We start from the raw sequence: 13,210 nt of genomic DNA on the forward strand, positions 1-13,210 counted from the left end.
CATGATGCAGTGCTGTTGTATTTAACTCTTCAATCTTATAGTTATGATCGTACTTGCATTTTTCCACCATTATTAAATCCTTTTAAAAATTGCTCTCATGTCCTGAGACATAGCATTTATCACCATTTCACTCAATGTGGAAACTGACAAAAGTTTCCAACTCCACCATAGGCTTATCCCAACGAATTGAGAACAGAGAAGGGAGTTGTTTCGTTTTCTAGTGGCAGGTTTCTCTACATGTTTTGTGTAAAACTACCTGTTTGTTTGGAGACCTATCGAAACAAGGACTATTAGATGACCTGAAAATGCATAATCCATTTTCTAAATTAGTCTGTTTTAGTCCACATCTATTTCTGTCCTGTTGAGATAATGTTAAATTCTGATCTGAACAACCTTAGGCATGAGAATTTGAACAAAATTTTGCACCTGAATACTGGCCATTTCTACCCAGAGCATCTTTCAGAAAGGTTTTTACTATCCATTACCCCAATGACCACTGTTTCTTCAACTCCTCCTCCTCCTCCTCCCCCCCCCCCCGCCGCCGCCGCCGCCGCCTTGTCCTCTCACCCTCCCCACGCTCATCTCCTGTCTCCTCCCTGTCTCTTACCTTCTGTCCTATTTTGGAAACATGAGACCAGTGAGAGGGGGTGGATTGACCTTCCTTTGTAGTTTCCAGATTACCTCAAATCAGCCACATGCCCCAGGGCCTGGGATCTGAAGCCTGAATGTTGCTGGGCCACTGGTAAATGTCACTCAGTGAGCAGGGTGTTCCATTTTTAACAGCAGTTCAGGCTGGCTGTATGCTTAAAGTTGGAATTGGATTTCAACACCATAAACACAGTACAACCACAGCTCAAAGAGTGAAAATAAACATGCAATTAATCTTGGGTTCAATTAGTTGCTGAATCTATGCAGTAACTGCATTATTCCCCCCCCCCCCCCCCCGCCTTATTCTTCTATGGGGATTCAGGCATCATTAGCTAGGCCAGCATTTATTGCTCATCCCTAAGGGGGCAGTTAATGTTCAGTCTCAGTCCTGTGAGTCGAGAGTCATATGTGGGCCAGACCCAGTAAGGATAACAGAATTTCTTCCCTATTAGTGAACCGGTTGGATTTTTCTGACAATTGACAATAGTTTCATTAGACTCTTTGTTCCAGATTTTTAAGAAAAAAAATTGAACTCAAATCTCATCTGTCATAGCATGATTTAAACAGAACATTACCTGCGTTTCTAGATTAATAAACTAAGCAACTAATAGAGTGTAAGTCCAGGAGGTGTGGGTGTATTGAACTAAATATACTCTCACTCATTTAAATAACTGGGGCACTGAAAGACCAAGACCTGTCTATTTCTATCCTACTTCCACTATCCTAGTGGTTGCCTGATACAGTCTCAAAGGACTTATTGACTGATCACTGATCAATTTCAATGAGGATAGAAATGACGCAAATAAGGTATGAAAGCCCTGATATTTTTTTTCTCTTTCCATTCACTCACGGAAAGTGGGCATCGCTGGCTAGCCGGTGTTTATTGCCAGTTCCTTTGTGGTGGTGAGCTGCCTTTTTACATAGTTACAGTCCACCTGGTGTCGGTTGACCCACAATGCTTTTGAGGGAAGTAAGCTCAGAATGTTGGAGAACTTTAGCAAGCAGAGGCCTAAAGTCACCTGTTCCTTCCAAGCCACGCCGTATACATCATGTCTTAGTTTGTGTAACCCAAAATCTTTTCATCTGCATTTGCATGAAGCAATCTTATCTCTCTCTCTCTCTCTCTCTCTCTCTCTCTCTCTCTCTCTCTCTCTCTCTCTCTCTCTCTCTCTCTCTCTCCACACTCACCCCCAGGAGCTTGTTCCCCATTGGCAGCTGACTAGAATATTGTTTCTGGATGAACACAGCAGGCCAAGCAGCATCTCAGGAGCACAAAAGCTGATGTTTCGGGCCTAGATCCTTCATCAGAGATGGGGATGGGGAGAGGGTTCTGGAATAAATAGGGACAGGGGGGAGGCGGACCGAAGATGGAGAGAAAAGAAGACAGATGGAGAGGAGAGTATAGGTGGGGAGGTAGGGAGGGGATAGGTCCCTTGTTCGCTCCACACTGCCCTCCAACCCCACCACACCCAGCACCTTCCCCTGCAACCGCAGGAAATGCTACACTTGCCCCCACACCACCTCCCTCACCCCTATCCCAGGCCCCAAGATGACATTCCACATTAAGCAGAGGTTCACCTGCACATCTGCCAATGTGGTATACTGAATCCACTGTACCTGGTGTGGCATCCTCTACATTGGGGAAACCAAGCGGAGGCTTGGGGACCGCTTTGCAGAACACCTCCGCTCAGTTCGCAACAGACTACTGCAACTCCCAGTCGCAAACCATTTCCACTCCCCCTCCCATTCTCTAGATGACATGTCCATCATGGGCCTCCTGCACTGCCACAATGATGCCACCCGAAGGTTGCAGGAACAGCAACTCATATTCCGCCTGGGAACCCTGCAGCCTAATGGTATCAATGTGGACTTCACCAGTTTCAAAATCTCCCCTTCCCCCACCGCATCCCAAAACCAGCCCAGTTCGTCCCCTCCCCCCACTGCACCACACAACCAGCCCAGCTCTTCCCCCCCCACCCACTGCATCCCAAAACCAGTCCAACCTGTCTCTGCCTCCCTAACCGGTTCTTCCTCTCACCCATCCCTTCCTCCCACCCCAAGCCGCACCCCCAGCTACCTACTAACCTCATCCCACCTCCTTGACCTGTCCGTCTTCCCTGGACTGACCTATCCCCTCCCTACCTCCCCACCTATACTCTCTCCACCTATCTGCTTTACTCTCCATCTTCGGTCCGCCTCTCCCTATTTATTCCAGTTCCCTCTCCCCATCCCCCTCTCTGATGAAGGGCCTAGGCCCGAAACGTCAGCTTTTGTGCTCCTGAGATGCTGCTTGGCCTGCTGTGTTCATCCAGCTCCACACTTTATTGTCTCGGATTCTCCAGCATCTGCAGTTCCCATTATCTCTAGAATATTGTTTCTGTTGGTCTGCATTTACTGTGCCGTTCTCCAGTTTTTGGAACAGGCTGTGTCCTGTGGTTCTACTGGTAAAAGCTGAAACGTGACTCATGAGTGACAACATCTAGACCTCCTTAGGTTCCTTTTAAGAGTATCACTCCTGCCTCTCACTCAACTCTCTTTGCATATATCCATCAGTTCAAACCAGAGAAGCAACAAGTGAATTTCTATGGTTGAAGCTAGGTGCCCTCTGGTGGGGTGAGTCATGCCATTTGACAATGTCACCCCCACAAAATGTGAGTGCAATTCTTGCTCTGTACTGATAGCCCTGACAAAATAGCAATTGTTACCTTAAGTACTTACGGATTTAGCGGGGGGACAGGTTGGATCTCACTCCATACTGTTGCTCCTTGTCATAAAGTGAGTGTTGAACAACAGCACCACTGAGTTTAGTTGGATTATACTAGAGGACCCAGTACCATGTGAACCCTGTCTACTTGGTGAATGAAATGCTCCAGCAAGCCAAGGCAAGAGCTCCAAACTTGGTTTGTAGCTTAGAGAAAACTGAATAAAGGCAATTACAGTAAGTTGTACAAACATATAGTTGTTTAAAGATTGCTTCCACTTTAGTGGAAAGGTGGGCTGTGCTCCCATATGTGCTGTAATTTTTGGAAATACTTTCAAACACGTATAAAATAACTTTAAATGTCTACAACCTTTAGAAAAAAGCAATGCTGGATCAGGTGTTTGCATGCTCTTATGGCAAAGAGAAGATATATTTTAAAAAATCAACTCCGTGCCTGTTCCAGCCAAAATTGGGCACAGTTGCAGGATGTTTTCATAAGGTGGTGCTTATGTGATGCCAGTGATCGTTTGTGTGGACTGAGTGAACAGTAAGCAATGGTTCAGAGAGAGGACAGTGGTTTGTTATTGATTCAAGGCTACTCAATTGACAGAGTTTGACAGCAACAACAGAGACATCCAAGGTAATTAAATATGAGAGGGCGTGCAGGAAGTTGTGGGCAAATTGCAGAAGTGGTGCTGAGATCTTAGAACATAGAACATAGAACATTACAGCACAGTACAGGCCCTTTGGCCCTCGATGTTGTGCCAACCTGTCATACCAATCTCAAGCCCATCTAACCTACACTATTCCATGTATGTCCATATGCTTGTCCAGAGAGAATTTTTTTAAAAACTTTTTGCAGGAATAGTTGCTGGCTGAATCACCATTTATTGCCCATCCTGCTTGCCCACGGGTGAAAGTGGTATTGAATGCGCCTGACCTTCTGCAGTTCATGTGCAGGGAAACTCGTTGCCCTTAGGGAGAGAATTCCAGGATTCTGACCCAGCGACAGTGAAGGAATGGCGATATATTTCCAGGGCAGGAGGAGCTCAGCTTAGAGGGGAATTTACAGGTGGTGGTGTTGCCATCTCTCTGCTGCCCTTGTCCATCGAGATGTAGAAGTTGCAGGTTTGAAAGAAGGCTTACCCAGTTGCTGCAGTGCATCTTGAAATGGACCCTGTGCAGTGCTGGTGGAGGGAGGGTATGATGATGGGGCGTTAATGAAGTGGGCTGCTGTGTTCTGGTTGGTGTTGTGCTTCCTAAATGTTCTGATAGTTGCACCCTGTCAGGCAAGTGGGGAGTATTCCATCATACTCCTAGCTGCCTTGCAGATGGGGAGCAGGCTCTGCAAAATGAGGAAGATGGTAGAATGGTCCATGGGTAAAACTAACTGGGTTTTCACCTCTATCTTTCACTTTAATGAGCCTCTAACGTCCACAGATGTACTGTTCTCCGTTTGTTCCCCAAACAACAACTTGCAATTACACAGCGCCTTGACATAGTAAAGTGTCTCTCATTGAACAGAATCTGACACCGAGCCATCTCAAAGCATTCAGGTGGGTGACATAAGGCTTCGTCAAAGGGCAGAGAGGGATGTTCAGGACGTGACTCTAAGAGGTTCTTCCAGACTTCAACCACTGAATTAATCTGAAGTGAATTCTAAATTCTGCGCATGAACAGAACATTCAGGAGGTCTAGCAGCTCTTATAGAATTAAAGATAGAGTTAATGCTTCAGATTAATGACTTTTCATCAGAGAACCAAGGGATATTGGAGTTGATCAGTTTTTAAGTAAAGTTGAGAGACAGGGAAAGAACGGAGGAGGAGGACTGTGATTGAGAAGAGGGTAGGGGTGATTCAGCAGAACAGGAGCAGTGACGGTACCAGGCAAATGGAGATGGCATTGGGAGAATTAAAGAAACAAAAGATGAGTGTAAAAGAGGTTAGTGGTTACATGATGTGTCAAGTTGGTCTCAACAATGTTGAGGCCAGAGGTCTGAGAGTTGTTTGTTGATGTGCTGTTTCTGGTGTTACACTGGAACATTGCAGTCAGATCGAGAGATTAAAAGCAATTGACCAGAGGCTGGGTGCTCATGCTTTTAACCGCCTAATCAGTGTAAATGAACCAAACTCCCTGCTGTTATCAAACCAGGAAGTAGAATGACAAAATACTTGTTTGTGTTGTAGTGAGCAACATTTACACAAATAAAATTCAGCCTGTACACTGATTGCAGTCTCTGGACCAACCATTTTAAACCTCAGCCTGCTTGGTTTTGGAACATTTCTAGAGATACGCCTGAATCTTGAATTCCTTCTCGTGATGAGAGAAAGTTACGTTTAATGATTTTGTTACAAAGATCCTTGTACATGTACTAAGCGAAGAGTTAAATGTTCAAGACGCTTCAATCTTAATAAAACCTCCTGATTGCAATGACTGATTTAACAGAAATGTTCAGAGGTTTCTCCTTGTTGAGCCAGTCTCACCATAATCCTCTGACTGTCCACATCAAACTGCTCTTATTTATTTACCCTCCTAGCTTCAGCCTTTGCCATCAAAGGCCCCACAGAAACCTAGACTGGCCAGGGGATTACTAACATTTGGTTTGAAGACTAGCTATTTGTTCTTAGCAGGCAGTATTCTGTTTGTAAGATAATAAAATGTGAGGCTGGATGAACACAGCAGGCCCAGCAGCATCTCAGGAGCACAAAAGCTGACGTTTCGGGCCTAGACCCTTCATCAGAGAGGATTCTGTTTGTAGATGCCTTGCAGATTTAATGAGGATTTATTAATTGCTTAGCCTACTTTCAGTCTGAGCACATTTTGTGGACACATCTGAGGCTGTCATCTCAGATTTGCAACTTGTATTTAAAGAGGTCTGTGCTTGGAGCGGGGGTCATGAACTTTATCTGTGCATGTGATTCTTTATTTACATCTTTAGCTGATAAGTCAGTTTAAAAACTGCAGTGGAGTAGCCAACATTCCACCTTCACACCCCCATAAATGAGTTCATCCAAGATATTTCCCTAATCAATCTGTTCAGAGATGTTATGAAACACCTCTGGAAGAGGTGGGACTTGAACTTGAGCCTCCTGCCTTAGAGATAGGGAATCTACCACCACTCCATAGCAGCCCCTAGTCTGCTGCTCAGATCCTAACTCCCACCATTCACTCAGTGCTCCTGACAGTGCAGCTTATAAGAACGTAAGAACTAGAAGCAGGAGTAGGCCATCTGGCCCATCTGGCCAGCTCTTCCATTTAATAAGATCATGGCTGTTTTTTTTGTCAACTCCATTCCACTTACCTGCCCACTCACCATAACTCGTAATTACTTTTAACTGTTCAAAAATCGATCTATCTTTGCCTTAACATTCAACAAGATAGCCACAACTGCGTCGCTGGGCAGGGAGTTCCACAGATTCACAACCCTTTGGGTGAAGAAGTTCCTCTGCAACTCAGTCCTAAATCTGCTTCCCCTTATTTTGAGGCTGTGCCCCCTTGTTCTCGCTTCACCCACCGGTGGGAAGCGATCTCCTTCTATCTAATCTATTCCCTTCATAACTTTATGTTTCTATAAAATCCCCCTTCATTCTTCTAAATTCCAATAAGTATAGTCTCGATCTCTCCACATAAACCAACCGTCTCAGTCCCCAACCTAGTGAACCTCCTCTGCAACCCCTACAGTGCCAGTGCATCCTTTCTCAAGTAAGGAGACCAAAACTGTACACATTACTCTGGGTCAGTGATAATGGGAACTGCAGATGCTGGAGAATCCAAGATAACACAGTGTGAAGCTGGATGAACACAGCAGGCCAAGCAGCATCTCAGGAGCACAAAAGCTGACGGTTTGGGCCTAGACCCTTCATCAGAGAGGGTTATGAAGGGCCTAGGCCCGAAACGTCAGCTTTTGTGCTCCTAAGATGCTGCTTGGCCTGCTGTGTTCATCCAGCCCCACACTGTTATCTCATGTTATTCTGGGTGTAGCTTTACCAGCACCTTATACAGGCTCCTGTTTTAACTAGGACCTAGATGTTGAATTTCTCATCATTTTCTAAATCCATCCAAGGCCATTCCTTTCCCGCTGTCTGTGACCTGCTGTAACCCTACAGCCCGCTGGAGATCACAGCATAGAAAGAGGTCTTTTGGCCCATCGAGTCTGCACCAGTCAAAAACAACGCTAACTCTCCTGATCCCATTTTCCAGCACTTGGCTGATATGCCTTGGTATTGCAATTGTGCACCTAAATACTGGGTGAAAACAATTTTCCTCACATCCCCTCTGAATGTCCTGCCCCTGACGTGAAACCTATGCCCCCTGGCCATTGATCTCTGCACCAAGAGGTAAAGTTCATTCCTGGAAATGTGTGTTCCTCTAACTCTGGCCTCTTCAGCATCCCTGATTGGATTTGCTTCACCATTGCTGGAAAATGAGATTAGCAGAGTTAGCGTTGTTTTTGACTGGTGCAGACTCAATGGGCCAAAAGGACCCATTCTGTGCTGTGATCTCGAGGGCTGTAGGGTTACAGCAGGTCACAGAGTGGTGTGGTGTGGGGTGGGGGAAGAATGGTCTTGGAGGGGTTTAGAAAACAGTGGGAACTTCAATATTTAGGTCCTGGTTAAAGCAGGAGCCTGTATAGGATGCTGGTAAAGCTACACCTGGAGTACTGTGTACAGTTTTGGTCTCCTTACTTGAGAAAGAATGCACTGGCACTGGAGGGGGTGCAGAGGGGGTTCACTCGGTCGATTTTGGAATCGAGAAAGTGACCTGACCTTCTGTGCCCGATGAACATGCCCATCTTGCTGATGGGTACGTGTGGCTGGTCCTGACAAGTCAACTGGCCCCACCCAATATGATAAATTAATTTGAACAGCATTGCTAGTGAACTGTTCGAACTTGTTGTAGCGAAAAATGACTTCCAGGAAAATAGCATTAGAAACGACATTCAAACCTCTGCCTGAATGTGCTGATCCAGATTGTGAGTCACAAAAGATAGGGGAGCGTTGTTTCTTGATTAAAAATTGATGGACTCGGAGTGCCACCATGGTGAGAGTTAGTGAAAGTGTATGTTGCAACAGCACTTTCAATGTCTTCTCAATGTTCCATGCAATGTCAAGCATTACATTCTTTAGCAGAATGTAACAACGTAAGAAACAGAAGCAGGAGTAAGTCGTTTGGCCTCTGTGTGAAATACTTCCTGTGACCAAGCCTCCACAACTCTCTGCGTATCACATCTCAGTTTTAAATAAGGGGCTGATGCAGAGGTTGTGTCCAGCCCTTGAACTAGAGGCAGCAGGCTCAAGCCCTACCTGTCCAGAAGTATATAATAACAGGTTGAACTGTTGGGCCCTCTATGGCACAGTGACAGTGTCCCTACCCCTGGAATGGGAGGCCTGCGTTTAAATCCCACCTGCTGTGCAGGGTGTGGAACAACATCTCTGAACAGGTTGATTAGAAAAATTGGTTAGTAAACCTTGTGAACTATGCCCTAGTTTGAGGTTCCCCCACGAGTGAAACCATCATAGTTTTATATGTTTCAGTACAATCACCCCATATTCTACCACCCTCCTAATGTATGCACAAACTGTTTAGATGATCTCAATAAGTCAACCCTGTCATCCCATGAATCTCTTTTGGACTAGCTACTGTGTGGAAAGAAGTCTTTCAGCCCATCAAGTTGCACTGACCCTCCAAAGAGCATCCCATTCTATCCCTGTAACCTCACATTGCACCTTGCCTGCCCATGTCTTTGTGACTGTGGGAGGAAACCAGAACACCCGCATACAGACATGGGGCAAATGTGCAAACCTCTCACAGGCAGTTGCCCGAGGCTGGAATTTAACTCAGGTCCCTGGTGCTGTGAGTCTGCACTGCTAACCACTGAGCCCCATGCTGCCCTAACATAGTCTCATTTAAATACGAGGACCAAAGCTGCTTACCAGGTGCAGCCTCACCAACAAGTTTCAATTTGCCCTTTGTTTCTTTGAAGTTCAAATGAAGCAGAGTTGTTGAATATTTAATTGTGATCACATGATAGGCCAGCACAGCAAAGCTCTCTTTTATAAGGTGTGCGTGGGTTTATCTATCTTATTCTCACGCACACACCCCACACACGTAATTCCTCTTCAGCCTCCTGTATGTTAACCATGTTGTGTGAATCCTGACTGGTGAGTTGTAGAAGTCTGTGTGTTTTAGAGACAGTGATTCAGTCTTGCCTGCATTTTCCATCAGGAATCTCTGAATGGGGACAGAAGGAAGACTTGCATAATCTCTGGACGTTTGCAGATGTCTAATGAAAATTGTTTCTCCTGTCTTGAACCTTACTCGGGGCCACTTAACTTGTGTGACGAGTTTTGTATGTTCCGGTATCTTTTTCAGGTATTTTGGGGGCTCTGAATGCAGGGATCTCGCTGTGCCAGAATGCAGTGCTGGAAGAATTTGTCAATCAGATTAAAATGGACTTTAATAGAACACAAACCGACCAACACCGTTGTACCTCTCCATGGTGGGTACAAAAACACTGGTTCCCATCTAACTCTAATAGTGTTCCTTTACTGTGTTGCAGCAGATTGGAGTTTTGTGTTGGAATGGAACATTGAAATTCAGCTGCAGAATGCTTTGTTAAAACAATTAATTCTCTTTTCAGGATCTAGGTAAGTGCTTGGCTTCTTCCCCTAAAGGACTGACACTTTCGAGCCCACCTCCGTCGTCGTCGTCTCCAACATCCAACATTCCTAAACTGCACCCACTGTCAATTGTAGTTTGTCCAGACCCCTCTAGCCCACATTCTATCCTTTGCTAAGACTTGTCTCCCAACACGAAATGCCCCCAACCAGTCACTCCTATTAGCCTTGTATGCATTTCTAACATCCCCACATATTGGCCAGATAATCTGCCCTTTTCTTCCCATGTCTCTCCCTGACATTGCTTTGCAATCTCCTTCAATCTTGCATCCAACTACTCCCTAAGATGCTGCTTGGCCTGCTGTGTTCATCCAGCTCCACACTTTGTTATCTCGGATTCTCCAGCTTCTGCAGTCTCCTTCCCTCCTTCCCTCCTTCCCTCCTTCCCTCCTTCCCTCCTTCCCTCCTTCCCTCCTTCCCTCCTTCCCTCCGTCCCTCCGTCCCTCCGTCCCTCCTTCCCTCCGTCCCTCCTTCCCTCCTTCCCTCCTTCCCTCCTTCCCTCCTTCCCTCCTTCCCTCCTTCCTTCCTTCCCTCCTTCCCTCCTTCCCTCCTTCCCTCCTTCCCTCCTTCCCTCCTTCCCCTCGCCTCCTCTCCCATCCCATTCCCTTTCCTCCCACATTTGTCCATGCTCAAACCTGGTCTTCCTGTACCTCCAGCAACCAAATCTCCACAGGACTGCAGATTTCTGCCTCCTGCCCCCTCCACACATGACTCTCTGCCTTCATAAATTTCCCAAAAGCTTTTATTTATGGCAGTACATGCAGTTCTGTTCCTCTAACTGCTCCAGCTGTATGCTCAATGACTCAGAATGTTGCTACGTTAAACATGTGACACTGACCGCTCGCCTGTTGGATTCTGGGAAAGTGGGTACCAGCCTACAGATTTTAAATAAAAACAGTAAATGTTTGGAGAAACTCTGATTCAGTTCCCAACAGACAGAAAAGAAACTTCTTCAAATTCATTATAAACAGCAAGGGTTGGAAATTCAGCAGGATCCGCAGAGATAGAAACCAAGTTATCGGCTTGGGTGTATTACAGAATGATGACCCTTTGTACAAACTGAGGACAGGTGGAGACACCATAGATTTTGAGCTAGTGAAGTGAGGAGCTTGGGATGTAGGATAGGAAGAGTTAATGAGAATGTCTGTGATGCGGGGGGAGGGCAGGAATGATTGAATGAAGGCAATTTATGGGGTTATGGGTAACATAAGGAAACGAAAGATGTGGCCAGATTCAGGATAACAAGATGTAGAGCTGGATGAACACAGCAGACCGAGGAGCATCAGAAGAGCACAAAAGCTGACGTTTTGGGCCTAGACCCTTCATCAGAAACCTTTAGGCCCCAAACGTCAGCTTTCCTGCTCCTCTGATGCTGCTTGGCCTGCTGTGTTCATCCAGCTTCACACCTTGTTATCTCAGATTCTCCAGCATCGGCAGTCCCTACTATCTTTGTGACCGGATTGTGTGTGAATGGCTAGAGAGCAGAACCTGAATGAAAGCCAAAGCAATCAAAATGAAGAGGTTATAACTGGAAATTGTTGTATTGGATTGTGGAGGCTGTAGAGAGCTATGCTCAAGGGTAAGGTGCTGCTCCCACAGCTACTGTTAAGATCTGTGTTATCTCCACTTGTCTTGTCTCACCACAGACAATGTCAGACCTGTTCAGTATTTCCAGCAGTTTCTGTTTTTATGTTGGAATTCTAACACCTGCTATATTTTGTTTTATGTTGTGCTTTTGAAGTCTTCAGACAATTGGCATCTTGGTCAGAAATATTGAAACTTGCACTTTTGTTTTTCTGTGGATGTTGATGGGGTAAAAACATGGAGCAAATATTTCTGCTTGTGGAAGTGTCTGAAATACAAAGGACCACAACAATAAGCCAGTCACGAAAAAATCCATTGGGAAATTTCAGAACAACCTCCCAACCTGGAGAATGTGGAATTCTGCGGTTGAGGTGAATAGCGTAGATGTATTTGCGGTAGGCTAGAAAAACATGAAGGAGATGCTGTTAGAAGGGGAGAAAATGGAGAGATTCACACAGAGTATTAACATTGTGAGATGAATCCAGCAGCTGCTGTGTTGAGTCCAAAGTATTGAGTGGATGTGAAGAAGGCAGCAGAGGTGAAGCGCAAAAGGACTGGTAGTAATGTAAAGGATTATAACATACCCGAAAGGAGTAGTCAGCGAACATGCCGTTCTCTCTCAGAAATTGATTTTAAAACTTGCTGTAGACTTTATATTTGCCACTCAAAGTATTAGCCAGGTGATGAAAGGTAAAAGTTCCCTCTTATTTTCTTTCCTCCCACCCCACCCCAGGAGCCAGAAACGCAGGATCTGCGGGGGTTCGGTGTCTCCACGCCAGGAGCTTGAAGCAGCTGATCGGGGCAATGACCAGGTATATCTGAGAACAGATTTAATCATCTGCACCCCCAGCTTTAGAATCCCGACAGCATGGAAGCAAGCCTTTTGGCCTACTGAGTCGGCAATGACTCTCCAAACAGCAACCCACCCAAACCCACTCTGTTCCCATAGATCCTGCGTTTCCTATGTCTAATCCACCTAACAGCACATCCTGGGGCATTTGGGCAATTTAGCATGACTAATCCAAGGATCCCAAATCTTTGGACTGTGGGAGCACCGGAGGAAACCCACGCAGACACAGAACGTGTAAACTCCACACAGACAGTCACCTGAGGCTGGAATTGAGCCCGGGTCCCTGGCACTGTGAGGCAGCAGTGCTCACCACTGAGCCACCATGCTGCATTTAAACCAGGCAGCGATAGTGCTAAGCAGAGGCTCTGAAGGTGTTTCCATTTGAGACAATAGATGTGATTAATTTTAGGTCCTGAAAGCAAGAAGTGATTCCCAGTTTCAAGTCTGGTAGTGTGTGGTGTTTCAGCCTCAATCTCTGACAGAGATTTTCATTTGAATGTGATACTGAGGCTTAAAGTGTATCACCCAGATTTTTTTTTTTGTTAACAATAATTCGCTGTATGAGGACATCACTGGCCAGGCAGCATTTATTGTCCATCCCTAATTGCCCAGAGGGCAGCTAAGAGTCAGCCACATTGCTGTGGGTCTGGAGTCACATGTAGGCCAGACCAGGTCATTCAGGTGTTTGTGAATGTTTAACTATGTGATAAGTCCAAATTAACAATCTCAATGACCCTGAATATTGTAGAT

General features: G+C 45.7%; 1 protein-coding gene across 2 annotated transcripts in view; it reads left to right on the forward strand.

Moving 5' to 3' along the window:
* nlrx1 (NLR family member X1) overlaps positions 1-13,210 on the forward strand; it is a 42,449-nt gene that overhangs the window by 10,458 nt on the left and 18,781 nt on the right. For both annotated transcript variants that reach the window (XM_048561930.2, XM_048561929.2), the window contains exons 2-3: positions 9,722-9,848; positions 12,344-12,422. In XM_048561930.2, coding sequence (XP_048417887.2) covers positions 9,740-9,848; positions 12,344-12,422 — 188 coding nt within the window. In that variant the 5' untranslated portion in view covers positions 9,722-9,739. The remainder of the gene's footprint in view (positions 1-9,721; positions 9,849-12,343; positions 12,423-13,210) is intronic.

Source organism: Stegostoma tigrinum, chromosome 32, assembly GCF_030684315.1.
Source record: "Stegostoma tigrinum isolate sSteTig4 chromosome 32, sSteTig4.hap1, whole genome shotgun sequence".
In the NCBI taxonomy this organism is placed as follows: domain Eukaryota; kingdom Metazoa; phylum Chordata; class Chondrichthyes; order Orectolobiformes; family Stegostomatidae; genus Stegostoma; species Stegostoma tigrinum.